We start from the raw sequence: 14,332 nt of genomic DNA, 5'->3' as shown, positions 1-14,332 counted from the left end.
CCCACCAGGAAGAGGGAAAACACCAAGGTGCTTAAAGGTATTCCTGTATGATAGATAGATTTGCGGGGAAAGGACTTTATCTACATGTGGGCAATCCTGGACAGGCCCTCACTTACAATGCAGAACTTCTGGTCCTGTATTGTATGTGAAAATGTTAAGTGCTTTTGACCAACAGAACACCAAAAAGACATTTTGGGGGACTGTTTACAAGTAAAATAGAAAGCCATAAGTGAGGGATAAGGTAAGACAAGCTGTTTATATGGTATAACAGACAAAAAAAATTAGTTAACTCGTGAAGTGTAGGAGGAACCTAACTTCAAGGGCAGTTTTGAAATTTGAGTTCAGCTTTTAGCATAACAACATAAAGCCCTTTATGCTACCTGACACTCTATTTTATCTTCTTTATCATTTATTAATCACATTGTAGCATTTAGAGAGCTATAACACAATCTTTTTAAGGCAGAGCCAATGGGTATATGTTTAGGTTCTTAACAATCATTCAGAGCCTCATGAAACCTGGAGGTGTTTGAATTACAAATAGTAGTTTCTCCTCACTACTGTTAATAGTTACTACTTACTCCATCCCTCCTGCTTAGGGACCAATTGTTAGGTACAACATGGGACATGCCATTGTTCAGTATTCACATTTCAGAACACATGGGGGTCCATGGGTTCCTGACAAGACTGAAGACTTTGTAAGGTAATGCAAAACTCCTTTTGCAGAAGATGTTTGCTTTCAAATCCTATTTTCAGCAGTAAAACAAATAAAATATTAGAGCAAACAACAATAAATAAAACAAAGCAAGCAGCAATAAAAACAGATAAATGTGGACACTGCGCTAATTACAAGGTAGTTCAGAAAATCAACTAGTAGTAGGAAATGGGAAAGAACAACATTTGATTATGGTAGCCAACCTGTATTTGTTTTATCCCTCAAGGAACAAATCTGAGAGCTTCACAGAGCTACACAAACTCATTTAAGGCCTTATCAGCACATAGAGTAAATAGAAACCCTACCTGGATGTCAGCAAAGTGTCTGGCAAAACTGCCAGAAACTAAACTCCGCTGTGGGCTGGAAACACATAGCATTTTGTACATTGAGTGGTGTCAGCCCTGCCCAGTTGTCCTTTCAAAAACTATTCAAACTTGACAAAGGGCAACTTTCAATTTCTGACAGGAGCAGAGGGTATTTTTTTACACTTAATGGGTAGATAAAGCAAAATGCTAATTATGGTAAATTTAACCCACCAAAAGGTAACACTTCATTCAGGATACATAAAAACTATACTGTTTTTCCATGATGAAATACAGTTTTCCATTTTAAAATTACAAGCAGTGAAATTAGCCCTGACCAGTTCCCCTGAAAACCACAAAACCCCACCACGGACAGGCAAGTTGCAAAATTTTACGTTTCCATGTTTATATTCATTTACCTAAAGCTTTGGGTTGAAATTTGTTAAAATGGAATTACATTGGTATGTTGTAGATTCTATACTATTTTAGTGACTGGGTTCACATCTACTTGATGACGTCTCATATAGTACAATGTGCCTTAAACAGAGACAAAAGCTGCTAACCTGCTAACTGCTAACTACACATTTCATAAGAGAAATATGAAGCGAGCAATTGTAGGGTCAACACTCCTGTTGAAATTGCTAGTTACGTGGCCATATCTGGTGTTAATTTTCTAAATTATAAACCCATAACAAGCATGAAGCAAGGTCAGGAAAGTGTTTAAATCCCTTACCTCTATGCTTGTCCTAAATCAGTTCTTTATACAATAGTAAAGTTATTACATCCACATAAGCAAATTTAGCATTTCCAGAAAACAGTTGCTGTCTCCATTTTTCTATAATTAGTTTTTTAAACCTATGAATTATCATTTTAGTGTAGCCCACTGATTTGTTCCTTGTCAGATAGAAGTAGAGACTACTGTGATCATATGGTACTCTTTCTCTTTCTTTCTGAATATTCTGAATGAGCAAGTGTCTCTGTTAATAGGTTTTAACTTTATTGATGGGATCCCAATTTCAAGATGCCAGGATTCATCGGACTCAAATTGTGAAAGATGGGTTCAGGGAGTTTGAGACATCGTTATCACACATGGACTATCCACCACAAAGTCCAGACCATAACCTTGTTGAGAATCATTGGGATATGCTGGAGAAGACTTTATCCCATTATCAATACAAAATTTTGCTGAGGAATTATTACAACTCTGAATGGAAATAAATGTCATTCAGGCAGTGTATATATAGTGTGTATATAATCCTTCAGAAATTTGTATACTTTGACTGACAAAGGAAATTTAGTACTCACAAAATCAGGGATCCTCAACTCTGAGGATCCACATGCATTTTTATAATGGACACCAGTAAGTAAAGTAATAGTTTACAAAGAGTCAAAAATGACTTTGTGTACATCAAAATCCAGTCTGTATGTGGCCTTCAAGGCTGGGATATGAGGACGCATGCTCAAGTAACTTTACTAAAATATTTTGGGTTGCCAAAAATGTCTGGTTACATTCCTACTATTACTTAAGCTATGTACACACATTTTTTTGCGATCCTTTCCAATGGCAAAATAATGAAAAAATGTATGAACGAGCGCTGTACATATGGCACTCCCCTGCGCTCTCTCCCTCTCACTTGCATTGTGGTCATTTGTCTTTTGTTGTTTGTGGATACATCAGAATGCATCCATGAATGATGTTGGATGGCTGCTGTACACATGTCAGATTCTCGCCAAATACTATCCAGGAGGCAAGAATCGGACGAGAATCATCTGACATCTTGGAGCTTGTAATAAACTGTTTTTTGTAGGGGTTTATCGGAACCTGAAAACTCTGTAAGGATTCCTCAGAGGTGAAAAGTTTGAGAAAGGCTGCTTTAGAAGGTGCACAATTGTTTGTGAATGACTGTAAAATGGTTGGCTCTTTTCTTTATTAAAATGCCATTTTTGTGTCATTATCACACTCTACTCCCTATAATGTCTATGTACATGAGCATCCTGTAAAAAGGATAAACAGCAGTCTATCACAGATCAACATCCAAAAATGAAGGCTAATTAACTTTTTGGCCGATAATCAGATATTGTGTTGATGATGGATCTTTTGGCCGAGGTGAAGGCGCAGTGCTACATTAGTTATCAACAAGTAACAACCACATAAACTATGCAAGTGAAAGCACTTTTTAAATTACAAGTTACATATCACTTAAAATTTGCAAATAAAATATTTTTGGTTCATAAGGGGAATACTTATCTGTCCATGTGCATGGCAATTTATGTGATTTACCAGGTCAAATCTCTTAGTGTAACCCCAGAATATGTGAAAATATGGCTGTCAGAGATCGGTTATAACTCTAGAGCTATAGTACATAAAAAACAATACTTTGCCAAACAAATACATATATATTGAAATGAATATAAAATGCTAATACTTTATATATAAATAAAGTAAAAGCTAATACTTTACAAAGTAAAATGTAAATGCATAAATGTATATTAAGCAGTAGAACAAATAAAACATTAGAACAAATAACTATAAATAAAACAGCAAGCAGCAATAGAAATATATATAATAATATTAGCACATTTTTGACTAATACAAGAAATGTGAAAAACAAGATAATGAAATATAGGCGAGGGTATAATTCGAGGGATACACAGGAATACACTTGACAGCAAACAGGGAAATTAGAAAGTGACATTGATGGAAGTGAGTTTTATTGATGAATGAATGCACTTGGATGACACAAGGCACTGATGAATGACAGTCCAGCAAATGGAGGGAATAAAGTAGGACAAGCACAGTGACACATGACAGAGATCACATCTTGCAGATGGTGATCATGCAGGATTTTGGGTAATCTGCTGATTGCTACCTGGGTTCCTCCCTATGGCTGTCTCCCACACAGCTGCCACCAGCATGTTCTTCCAGGCAATGGCGTCCCTCCATATTTCTGCTTCAAATTCAAGGATACCTATGATGCAGATGTTTGCAGAATTCAATGCCAGCCCCTGACATTTGTGTTCTCTGCCCCCCTCAGTAATGCTGAGTGCTTTCCAATGGGTGATGGTGCTGTCCAGGCTGAGTGGTGCTGAAATGGTCTGCCTGGGATGAAGCTCAGCAGCCAGAGTGCACATGCGCACTGTAGCTTATCAGCCTTCTCATTGCATGGAGAGGAGGAGGGAAGAACAGCAAGAAACAAGCAATGCCAACCATGGAGACACAATCACAGCCTATCACACAGATGGAGGGATGTGATGCACAGCAAGGTCACTCTACCAATAGGGGAGAGCAGAAGAATTACATTAGGTGATTGCAGATAGGTGGATCTACAGACACTATATATATAAATCAAGGAGCAAGGCAAATAAGGTTAAGTATAAAGGTGCAAACTCAGTGTGATGCTTCTTTGTATACCTTACATGAAATATACTGTGAACTTTCAAAACAGAAATAAAACTTTAGTAACAAACACAAAAAGCTTAGTGAATGATTTTTTTTAGTATGATGTACTTTTTTTAAATCACATTGATCTTTAAAAAAAAACAAAAACGGCAAGGAATGGTTTTTGCACAGAGAATATAGAACAAGTGTGATTGCACAGTGTAGCAGAGAATGGTCAAGTTAAATTAGTTCTTTGCTAACAGGAAGGTGTTTTTTTCAGGTGGGGGTGTAGTTGAAAGCAAATACCTAATTACAATATATATACAAAATACAATAATTCCTTGGCTGCCATGCTTACCCCCTGGCTTTAATCTTTGAGTGATATCTTCAGAATAAAACATGCATATAAAGATTTCTGACTTTAGTTTGACTTTGCCCAGGGCTGGAGACTCCTAAAGTATTGAAGCCAGTTGTTCAGGTAAAGAGCCAGGAACTTTATCAGGCCATGGCATCCTTAGGTTTTCTGTAACATATATAGGATGCTGGTCATTTAGGCAAATTGTTAGAAGCATGGGGAATGTCACTGGTGAGGATAATCTCCTGCTGTCAAGAGATAGGAAGATGACATAGGAAGCTAAAAAGCTGTGATTGCAGGTAGTGGTGTGACTCTTCTGACTGTGCAGTGTTGCAAGCTTGTTTTTATCACATGGTGGTTGCACATATTTACAGATTTGTTTTCAGGTGAAAGCAGAGTATTTCATCAGTGCACCTTTATTAGTGCCGGAATCTTACTATACTAAACCTAAAGCTGTGATGGATTTCATTTGTTAAAAATGAACATTTTCATTATTCATATATAGCATGGTAACATAGATCATTATTCTAACCTGGGAAGAATATAATTCATCAGCACATTTAATGCCATTCTTTAAACAGTAAGTGCAGTCAGGTTTCCTTATGTAAACTGAAATGACTAGCATATAGAACAAAGAGCTTTATTTCTAGACTTATTTACTAACACAAAGTAAATGAGCTCATTTCTTTCCTGCATTTTTACAGGTCAGTGTCCCTTTAGGTAGTGTAGCAAGGATGAGGATGATAGCTTCATCAGCCTGCACTATAAATAAATATTAGGAATGTTGGATTCTATATATTAACCTGACAGGTGCACCCCAAAGTCCTTTTTTCTCTGAAACCATTTGGGGTGGTTGAAATCCCTTTTTGTACCAATAAAACCCATGGTGCAGATTTTGGGATGCTTCATGCAGTGCACTAGGTCTACTGCTTGAACCAATTACAAAAACTTTTACATGCAGTTACAAGGGGTTTACCTATATGCCCAAAAAATGTCACAAAAGCATTTGCTAAACTCCTGACAAACCCCCTTGTGACTTGTCTTGGGCACCAAAATAAGATATACTCTTGTGTAATAATGTTTGCAAACTAAATTGTAAGGGGATATCATATTGGAAATGTCATAGAGTATAGTGAACTTTAATTTTTATTTTTTTACATGCCAGCAAAAGGCTTCTAACCCTGTTTTGTGAGTGCCAGCTGAGTGTGATTTAATGTGCACTGATTGAACTTATCTGCTTTTGAGCTGATTTTACCCCAGAATAGTACAAATACCCCAACCTTAGGAGAAATGTTAAACAATTCCTACCAGAAATTATTAAACTGAAAGAGAACAAAGGACACATCAGCGGTTGATTGACACCCTGTGGCCTGTGATGGTCAGTAGGTCTTGTAAGGGGCTGGGTATCATACAGACAGGAACTGTTCCTGCTTAATAATCTTCAATGAGAATTAAAAAATGTACAATGGGTAGGAGAAAGGGGGTTAAGAACCAGCACAGATTCCTGCCAAGCACCAAAGGCAGAAGTACATGGGGCAGAAAGATGAGGCTGGGGTTCACCCAGGGATATACACAGGGCCCAAGAGCAGTTTGCCCCCTCATCTGCCTCTATGGACCAAAATTAGAATCACTAGTCACTGTCTGTAAGTGTTTGCTAGGCTTTTGCAGCTGCTTATAAACACCTACATGAAATCTGGATGAGCCTGGTGGTTACAGCACGGTTGTCTAGCTTTTTCCATTAGGCAGCCAGGAGTACTATACACCATGTATATTAATATGAAATGAAAAACCGCTCAATATAAAAAAACTAAATAAAAAAACTAAAACCTAAACCCCAAAGCAAAATTTGATATGCAGCCATAATTGGTCAGTCACTTTGTTAGGCTTGAATACAGTGATTGATATATCATAAAAAATTACCTGGGCATGGCTTTCTTACAATTCATTGTAAGGCAATGTTCACACTGGACAAGAGGTTACAGTACAGTTACCGCTTCCTCATGCCAAGGAACTCTTGGGAGACACCACACATACATTTTCCTTGTGACAGCCCCATAGAGAATAAATTGGGATGACAATGAGTGGTACCAGTACCACTCACTGCCGTCAGCTGTCAAATGTGCAGATGATGGTTCTTTAAGAACCAGTGATGCATTATGAGTGACTGAGTAGCTGTCAAGGTGAGGCCAATGTGGCTATGTCAGACTGATACTGAAAATACCCTTCATATAGGTTTTATTGTTTTTTTAAGAGTTGATTAAAGATTGCTAATGAGCATTACCCCCGAAGAAGGACAGCTGCCTGTTTGAAACATAAAGACTGATTTATAAAAGCTCTCCAAGACTGGAGAGGATACACTTTCATCAGTGAAGCTGGGTGATCAAGCGAACCTAGAATGGATTTCTTCAAAGTCATTTGCTATTCGCTAGCAAATGTTTTGAATCCTGCACCAGATCCATTCCAGGTTTGCTGGATCACCAAGCTTCACTGTTGAAAGTGTATTCTCTCCAGCCTGGAGAGCTTTAATAAATCAGGCCCATAGTAGGCAGGAGGTTTTTGTTTGTGTACATTAGAGGAAGACTAAGCTCCTCAGTGTTTGCTTTAATACTAGAAGCCAGCATTTATGGGGAAAACATCTGCATGCAGAGTTTAGATATGCATAATTTCAGGTAAGTGTTTATGTGATTCATTGCTTTAGAGAATAGGAGGGGCCCAATTCAATAAAGCTTTCCAAGGCTGGAGAGAATACACTGTAAACCTGGGTGATCCAGAGCTTTAACCTCCCCAGCAGTAACCCGAGTGTGACTCCGGGTAGAAAAAAGATGCTGGAAACAGTACCCCCAGTCACACTTGGGGTGGGTAAACATATGGGAAAAGATAGTAAACAAAACGCTTATCTGATCCGCTGGCGTCCTCCTTCAGGATCCCTGTCTAATTTTTTTTTTTGGCCGGTTTCTTCTGCACCCGATGAGTCACCAGGAGTTCCCGGTGACGTTGGTACGTGCGGACGTTCTGTTTGAGGCGGGGCAGGAAATTCAAATCCATTTGTATTACATTCAATACAAAGTAACTGTACTGAATGCAATTCATTGAATTATTATGTGTTCATTTCTGTACGGTTTTATATGTCTAAAAGCAGTACATTCTTCATAAATATTTATTTTACAGAATAATATACTAGTATGAGTATAATATTTATTTTTTAAAAATATTAAAAAAATAAATAAATAAATAATTAAAAAATGTTTTTTTCAGTTTAATAATTTATTATTTTTACATAATTTTGTGTTTTAAACTTTATTATACTCATAATATTACATTATACTGTAAAATAAATTTTCATGAAAAACAATGTACTGCTTTTAGACATATAAAACCGGACAGAAATAAACCTCTCAGAAGGTTAATACTGGAGTTGTTAATACTGGAGTTGGAGTTAATGCTGGAGTTGTTGATCTGCACAGTGATTTTGGAACTGTATTAAGGTTTACCTGGTGTTACCAAGATAATAAATCAGGCAAGACTTCTCTAAGGTTTTTTTAGGATTTCATGGCTTGCTTTGTTGCTGAATTTTGCACCACAAAGGAAAAGAACTAGAAGCACAGGATCTTTAGATTTTTTTACTTGTATGTTGTCACTTGGATGTAGTATTGGATACAGTTTTGTAAGAAAAATTCCTGTTTCCCTTTTTCTTGAAAGACAATATCTTCACTGAGTCTCTATTAGCTTAATAATGACATAGATCTTAAAAAACAAGATTTTTATTAACAAAGAACAGAATTACCATGTAATTAACAATTATTCGAATTAAGCTAAATAGTAATCACATAGACAAAGTAAAATGATACGTTACGCACAGGGTCCGTCCTCTGTACCCTCCACCTTTGAGAGAGAATAAGAGAGAGATTTGGGGCAGTTGTCCCTTTTTATACCTCTCTGGGACCCCCTGCCACATTCAGCCACAACCATGCATCCACCCCTTACTCAGGTGTCCTCCCAACTCTGGAAACACCCTGCTCCCAGGTGTCTACTGATGATATTCTCCAGTAGGTGGTGCTGTTGTATTGAGGGCAAGTCCTTTGACTCATCTGACAAGTTGGTCCTTGCTTCTTTGATGTCATCTGATAACAGTGATGTTTACACACCTCTTAGGATATTCCTGCTCACAGAGATGTTATCTCTTCTGTGATTGCTTGGTATCAACCTCCCACTGTAATCATTCTGTTAGTTTCGTTCCCAGAGGCTTTTCAGGAGTCAACCCCCATCAAGTTCCACCAACAGCCAGTTTGAATATGAGTGCTAATTTCATGCCACCCATGTTGCGCACTCCAACAAGTTTACATGTGTGTATTATTTTTTCACTACACAAGTCTGTATCTTTAGGAAATACTTGATAGATGACTCTAAGCCCCCTGTAGAATCATCCAATTTATTAATTTTCCTTTAAAAATGTAATCAGTTCAATGGGACAAATTTCAAATTATTTTCAGAAAAGAAGTAATGTAGAAAGATAGGAATGAGAAATAATATTTGATGAAGTTCTCTCCTATGTAAAAAGAATGCTTTCAAAGAAGTGTATTGGTACTTTTGTTGTCCTGATCAAATAACACAATGAAACACCCTTGAACAGTTTGACTTTGCAATAAAGCCAGGTTAAAAATAATTGGATTTTCTGACCCAGATTGTGCTGTTAACACCAGAAGTTGTTTTATATACACTGTAAAATATTGCTACAAGGCAGCATTTCGGTACTAGGCAGCTGAATGTGTCAACTTGTCAAAAGATAGAGGAGAATTGTAGCTTCTGGTACAAAAATGACAATACAAATAAATAACTTGTTCCCTGCTAGATTTCCCTATCTCTATTAACACTTTAGTAGAAAAACACTGCATCCATGAGTAGTTGATGCATAAATTATTATTGTGTTACATTTGCAACACCATATGTTTGGAACTGTAGATCAACATAAAGTAGAGTGGAGCCAGCAACCCAGTCCAGGAACTTGAAAAAGAAGGGTAATTGTGAATTTTTATTACCACACCTTTTATACCTTATTATATTATAGTCCAAATACAAATTTATTCCATAGAATGGTTTTATAAAAACGTTATTATTATTACTTTATTTTGGATGCAAAACCAGCTGCTAAAGAACTTGTGTCTGTTCAAACTACATTTTTATAATACTAATTATGTTTTATCAAGCCCGTATTTAATATCATTTATTCTCCAAACCCTGATGAAGAATAAAGGGCTTAGCTTTTAAAACAGGTTGGAAATATATACATTTCCACATGAACTTTCATTGTAATAAACTTGTATTTTTCCTATAGTGTGGTGCTTCAGCATCACACTTTCTCCCTGGAAGTCTTTTGGTTTCCAGACTAGTGTCTAGACCAGGTTTCCTCAACCATTTTCCAATGTGGAACTCATATAATAATTTCCACCTCTCAAGCCAACCCCTGATAGAAACAATTTATCAGGGTTTTTTTTTTTTTGGAAAAATCTATGTTGGCGGTGGTTTTGGAAAATGACTCCCTAATAGTGGTGGTGTGATTGTTACCCTTACAGACAATCAAATAAATATCCGCTGTCATGGTGCTGGGTTTGCTGAGTGGTGTTGACTCCAGAACAATGCAGGCAACATCAGAAAGGAATTCAATGCTCAATGAAAGCTTAGGCATCTCTGGAGGAACTCTAGGGCTCTGCAGAACCCTGGTTCAGAATGGCTGGTCTAGACACTATACAATAACACCACCCCACACCCTTAGCTGGAAATGAGAAAGCTATGAAGATTCTACATCATATATTCACTCCTCCAGTAAATAGATAATGACAAATAATGATAAGTATAGAAGGCAAGCTGAGGTTATCACCAGAGTAACCACAATTGTCACAAGCACCAATGTTTTACAAATTGCTGGTATAAGCTTTCTTTTGCTCATCTACTGTCCTGAGCTATTACACTGAAACGTGTAATATGCCACCATATGCATAAATAGTTGTGCCTGTTCCTCAACATCAAATTAAATCAGTGCCAGTTGATTGCCTAAAATTTCAAACCAGTTGTGAGGTGATTGGTAGTGTTAGTGTTCGAATTAGGGTTGTCCCTATATTCGACAATCGAAAATAGCGGTTCAATTTCAGGCAGACCCGACCCAAAAAACACTGAATTTGACTTTACGAATTCGTGTTTAAAAAAAAAAAAAAAAAAAACTGAACTCCAGATGAACTCTCAATGGAGTTTCTCCATTGAGAGTTCATCTGAGTTCAGTTCCCACGGTCACCGGGCTGTACTTATCAATGATAAGTACAGCCCGAGGAGTGTGGGAACTCGCAGTCACAGCACGGGAGTGCTTCCAGTCAGCTGTGACTGCAGATGAACTCTCAATGGAGAGTTTGTTTTTTGGGGAATATCGTGTACTTTGGACTAATTGAACTTTTTTTTTAGCACCACTGTTTTTGAAATATTTACATTGGTGGATAGTGGATACAAAGTACCATCTGTAGTAGCATAGTCAATATATGTATAGAAACAATTATCTATTGTTTGGATCTTACTGTTTTATATGCGCACATAAAAGTGCATATGAAGTGCACAAGTGCACAATATATGTTATTAAATATAATAAAATATACATTTTTAAGAAAATGCAATAAAATGACATGATATTTAATGAAGAAACTAAATCTGCTAGTGGAGGTATAGTTTTGCAAAAACTGTTTTGCACTTGCTTGCCATGTTTACCTTATCTATTAAGTTTTTACTTTGTGTTTTTAATTTTTAATCATATTTAGTTTGCTCAGTACACGGTACAAACACATATTTACAGGTAAATGGCTTTTTCTGTCAAACATCACAATTTTCGTTGTGTGCTATTTCATTGCATTGATAAATTACTGCATTTAGTTTTAATTGGATGTTTATGCCTTTATTTATATTTTTTAGTTATAACAGATACCCTCACTGTAAAGCCATTTTCCCTCAATCAAGCTGCATGTGGAATGTCATTTTAAGTGTATAAATATCTAGTATTGAACTTTTCTTTTGTTTATTTCAGCACTGTAAACTTTGTCTTCAGTTTAACAAATATTGGGGTTTGTTCAACTAAGAGGTCTTAGTTTGAAACAGCTAAATGGAAACATTTTTAATTTTCCTATTCCCAATTGCTTGTTTAAAGAATCGACAATTAAAGAAGTTTATTGTTATGGAGAGCTTTTTGTAAATTATTTTTAATGATTATGTGTATCTGTTCTTAAACCTATTGTTAGGCCATCTCGGGAGGATGTTAAAATTCAGTAGCTATAAAAGGAAATTGCCATATAGTTTAATTTTGTTTCTTTAGCATTCTTTCTGCATTGTTTTCAAAGATGCAGTTGGGGTTAATTACTAAGCTAATTAAGTTCAGACTATTCACTTGGCAAAGTGGTTTATGTTACTCAATGATGTTTCATATGATCATATGCCAACAGAAGGGGACTGAAAGCTTGTATTATGAAAGTTTATTTCATTTTGAAATTGAAAGGTATAATTTTCTTACTCTGTAAGGGATAATTTACTTAGCTTATTGAATGTAGTGTATGCTACTGATTCTACATAGTAAGATTATACAAAAAGGAGAATAACTATCATTAGATAAGTCCAGTTTTGGGCACCAGTTCACAAAAAGGACATTGGTGAATTGGTGAGAGTGCAGAGAAGGGCAAGTAAACTAATAAAAGGAATGGAGGAGCTCAGATAAGAGGAGAGATTATCTGAACGGAATCTATTCCCCCTTGAGAAGAGATGTTTAAGGGGGAATATGATCACCCTGTATAAATATATAAACGGTCCATATAGAAAACTCTCTTCCCCATTATTCACTTGGAGATCATTACAAAGAACAAGATGGCACTCTTTGCGTCTGGAAGAAAAGGAGTTTAATCTCCGGATAAGGAAGGCATTCTTCACTGTAAGGTCTGTGAAAATGTGGAATCAGCTTCCTCAGGAAGTAGTTTCAGCAACTACTACAGATTGCTTTAAGAAAAAGCTGGATGTTTTTCTAGAAGCATAGAATATAACTGGGTATTAAGGATTTAAAGTCAAAATAACAGCGACTGTTGATCCAGGGAACATCCGAACATCCTCATGGAATCAGGAAGGAATTTTTTTCCCCTGTTGAAGGAAATTGTACCCGGGTTTTTTTGCCTTCCTCTGGACCGACTATGTCTTATAGGGTTTTATATCTGGGATATGTTTATTTCCCTAGTGGTTGAACTTGATGGACTTATGTCTTTTTTCAACCTTACCTACTATGTAACTATGTAAGTACAGAGACTGATTTTACTATTGATTGGACTTATTGCTTATCTCTATCCTGCCTAAAATAGAAAGAAGAATGTCTGATGCCCTCCAACTTGGCTCTGCTGGCTGCTGCTAGTGTCTTAGTTTTGCTGTTTACTTCCTTGCTGGTTTCCACCAGTTTGCTTTCCACTGTTTTGATTTTGGCTGCTTCCCTGACTTTGCTGCCCAGAGGTTTGACCACTAATGTGTCTCTGCCGGCCACTGCTCTGGCTCTGCTGTTCACTGCTCTGGCTCTGCTGGCCACTGCTCTGGCTCTGCTGTTCACTGCTCTGGCTCTGCTGTTCACTGCTCTGGCTCTGCTGTTCACTGCTCTGGCTCTGCTGTTCACTGCCCTGGCTCTACTGTTCACTGCTCTGGCTCTGCTGGCCACTGCTCTGGCTCTGCTGTTCACTGCTCTGGCTCTATTGGCCACTGCTCTGGCTCTGCTGGCCACTGCTATGGCTCTATTGGCCACTGCTCTGGCTCTGCTAGCCACTGTTTTTTTGTTGATTGTTGCTCTGACTCTAGTCATCGTCTATATCACTCCATGAATCCTGAAAAACACATAAAAACAATGTCAGTATATATATATATATATATATATGAATATATATATATATATATATATATATTATGTACATTTCTAAAGTTTGTTACCACTGTAACTGAAAATATTGACAAAGTATCTGGATGAGTTGACTATTTCAAGGAAATAAAAACAAAAGAACAAGCGTCAAACAGTTCTTACGAACCACCTACTGTTCTCCACATGAGATTACATTTTTTTAACAAATTATATGTGTAGTTTCCATATTACAGTTTAAAAACACAATTTTCTTTGAAAATTAATATTTTCCTTGACTGTATTTAATGCATTTTAGCTTCAATATCAGAACATCAGAATTTACCACATGACTAGGGCAAAGTATAGGAAGCCATGAACTGCTCTTAACCCAATCCAACCCAACCTTCCCAATAAAGAGACCACACCATCTGTTGGGTTAAATCGGCCATAGCAGCTCATTTTATTAACCAACAATTATAATAACACTCTTTTTAAATTAACACATATAAAAAACCTCAAACACAACATTAAACACCAACATTATCTCCAGTCCTTTTCTTTCTTTTTTAGGTCCATGTAACTATTCCTCCCACCATAGAACTTCTCCAAAAAACCTTCCGCTCACTAACCAGGCCCCCAGCCGCGATTACGCCGCCTCGAGGACAATTTAACGGGTGAGCCCTTTTCACACCTAGCC

General features: G+C 37.0%; 1 protein-coding gene across 2 annotated transcripts in view; it reads right to left on the bottom strand.

The window, feature by feature from the left end:
• DISP2 (dispatched RND transporter family member 2) overlaps positions 1-4,125 on the bottom strand; it is a 29,991-nt gene extending 25,866 nt beyond the window's left edge. For both annotated transcript variants that reach the window (XM_072427856.1, XM_072427857.1), the window contains exon 1: positions 3,885-4,125. In XM_072427856.1, coding sequence (XP_072283957.1) covers positions 3,885-3,958 — 74 coding nt within the window. In that variant the 5' untranslated portion in view covers positions 3,959-4,125. The remainder of the gene's footprint in view (positions 1-3,884) is intronic.
• Positions 4,126-14,332: the final 10,207 nt, after the last annotated feature.

Source organism: Pyxicephalus adspersus, chromosome 12 (genome assembly GCF_032062135.1).
Source record: "Pyxicephalus adspersus chromosome 12, UCB_Pads_2.0, whole genome shotgun sequence".
Taxonomy (NCBI): Eukaryota; Metazoa; Chordata; class Amphibia; order Anura; family Pyxicephalidae; genus Pyxicephalus; species Pyxicephalus adspersus.
Note: the sequence above shows the minus strand (reverse complement) of the source record. Positions and strands in the feature narration are given on the sequence as shown.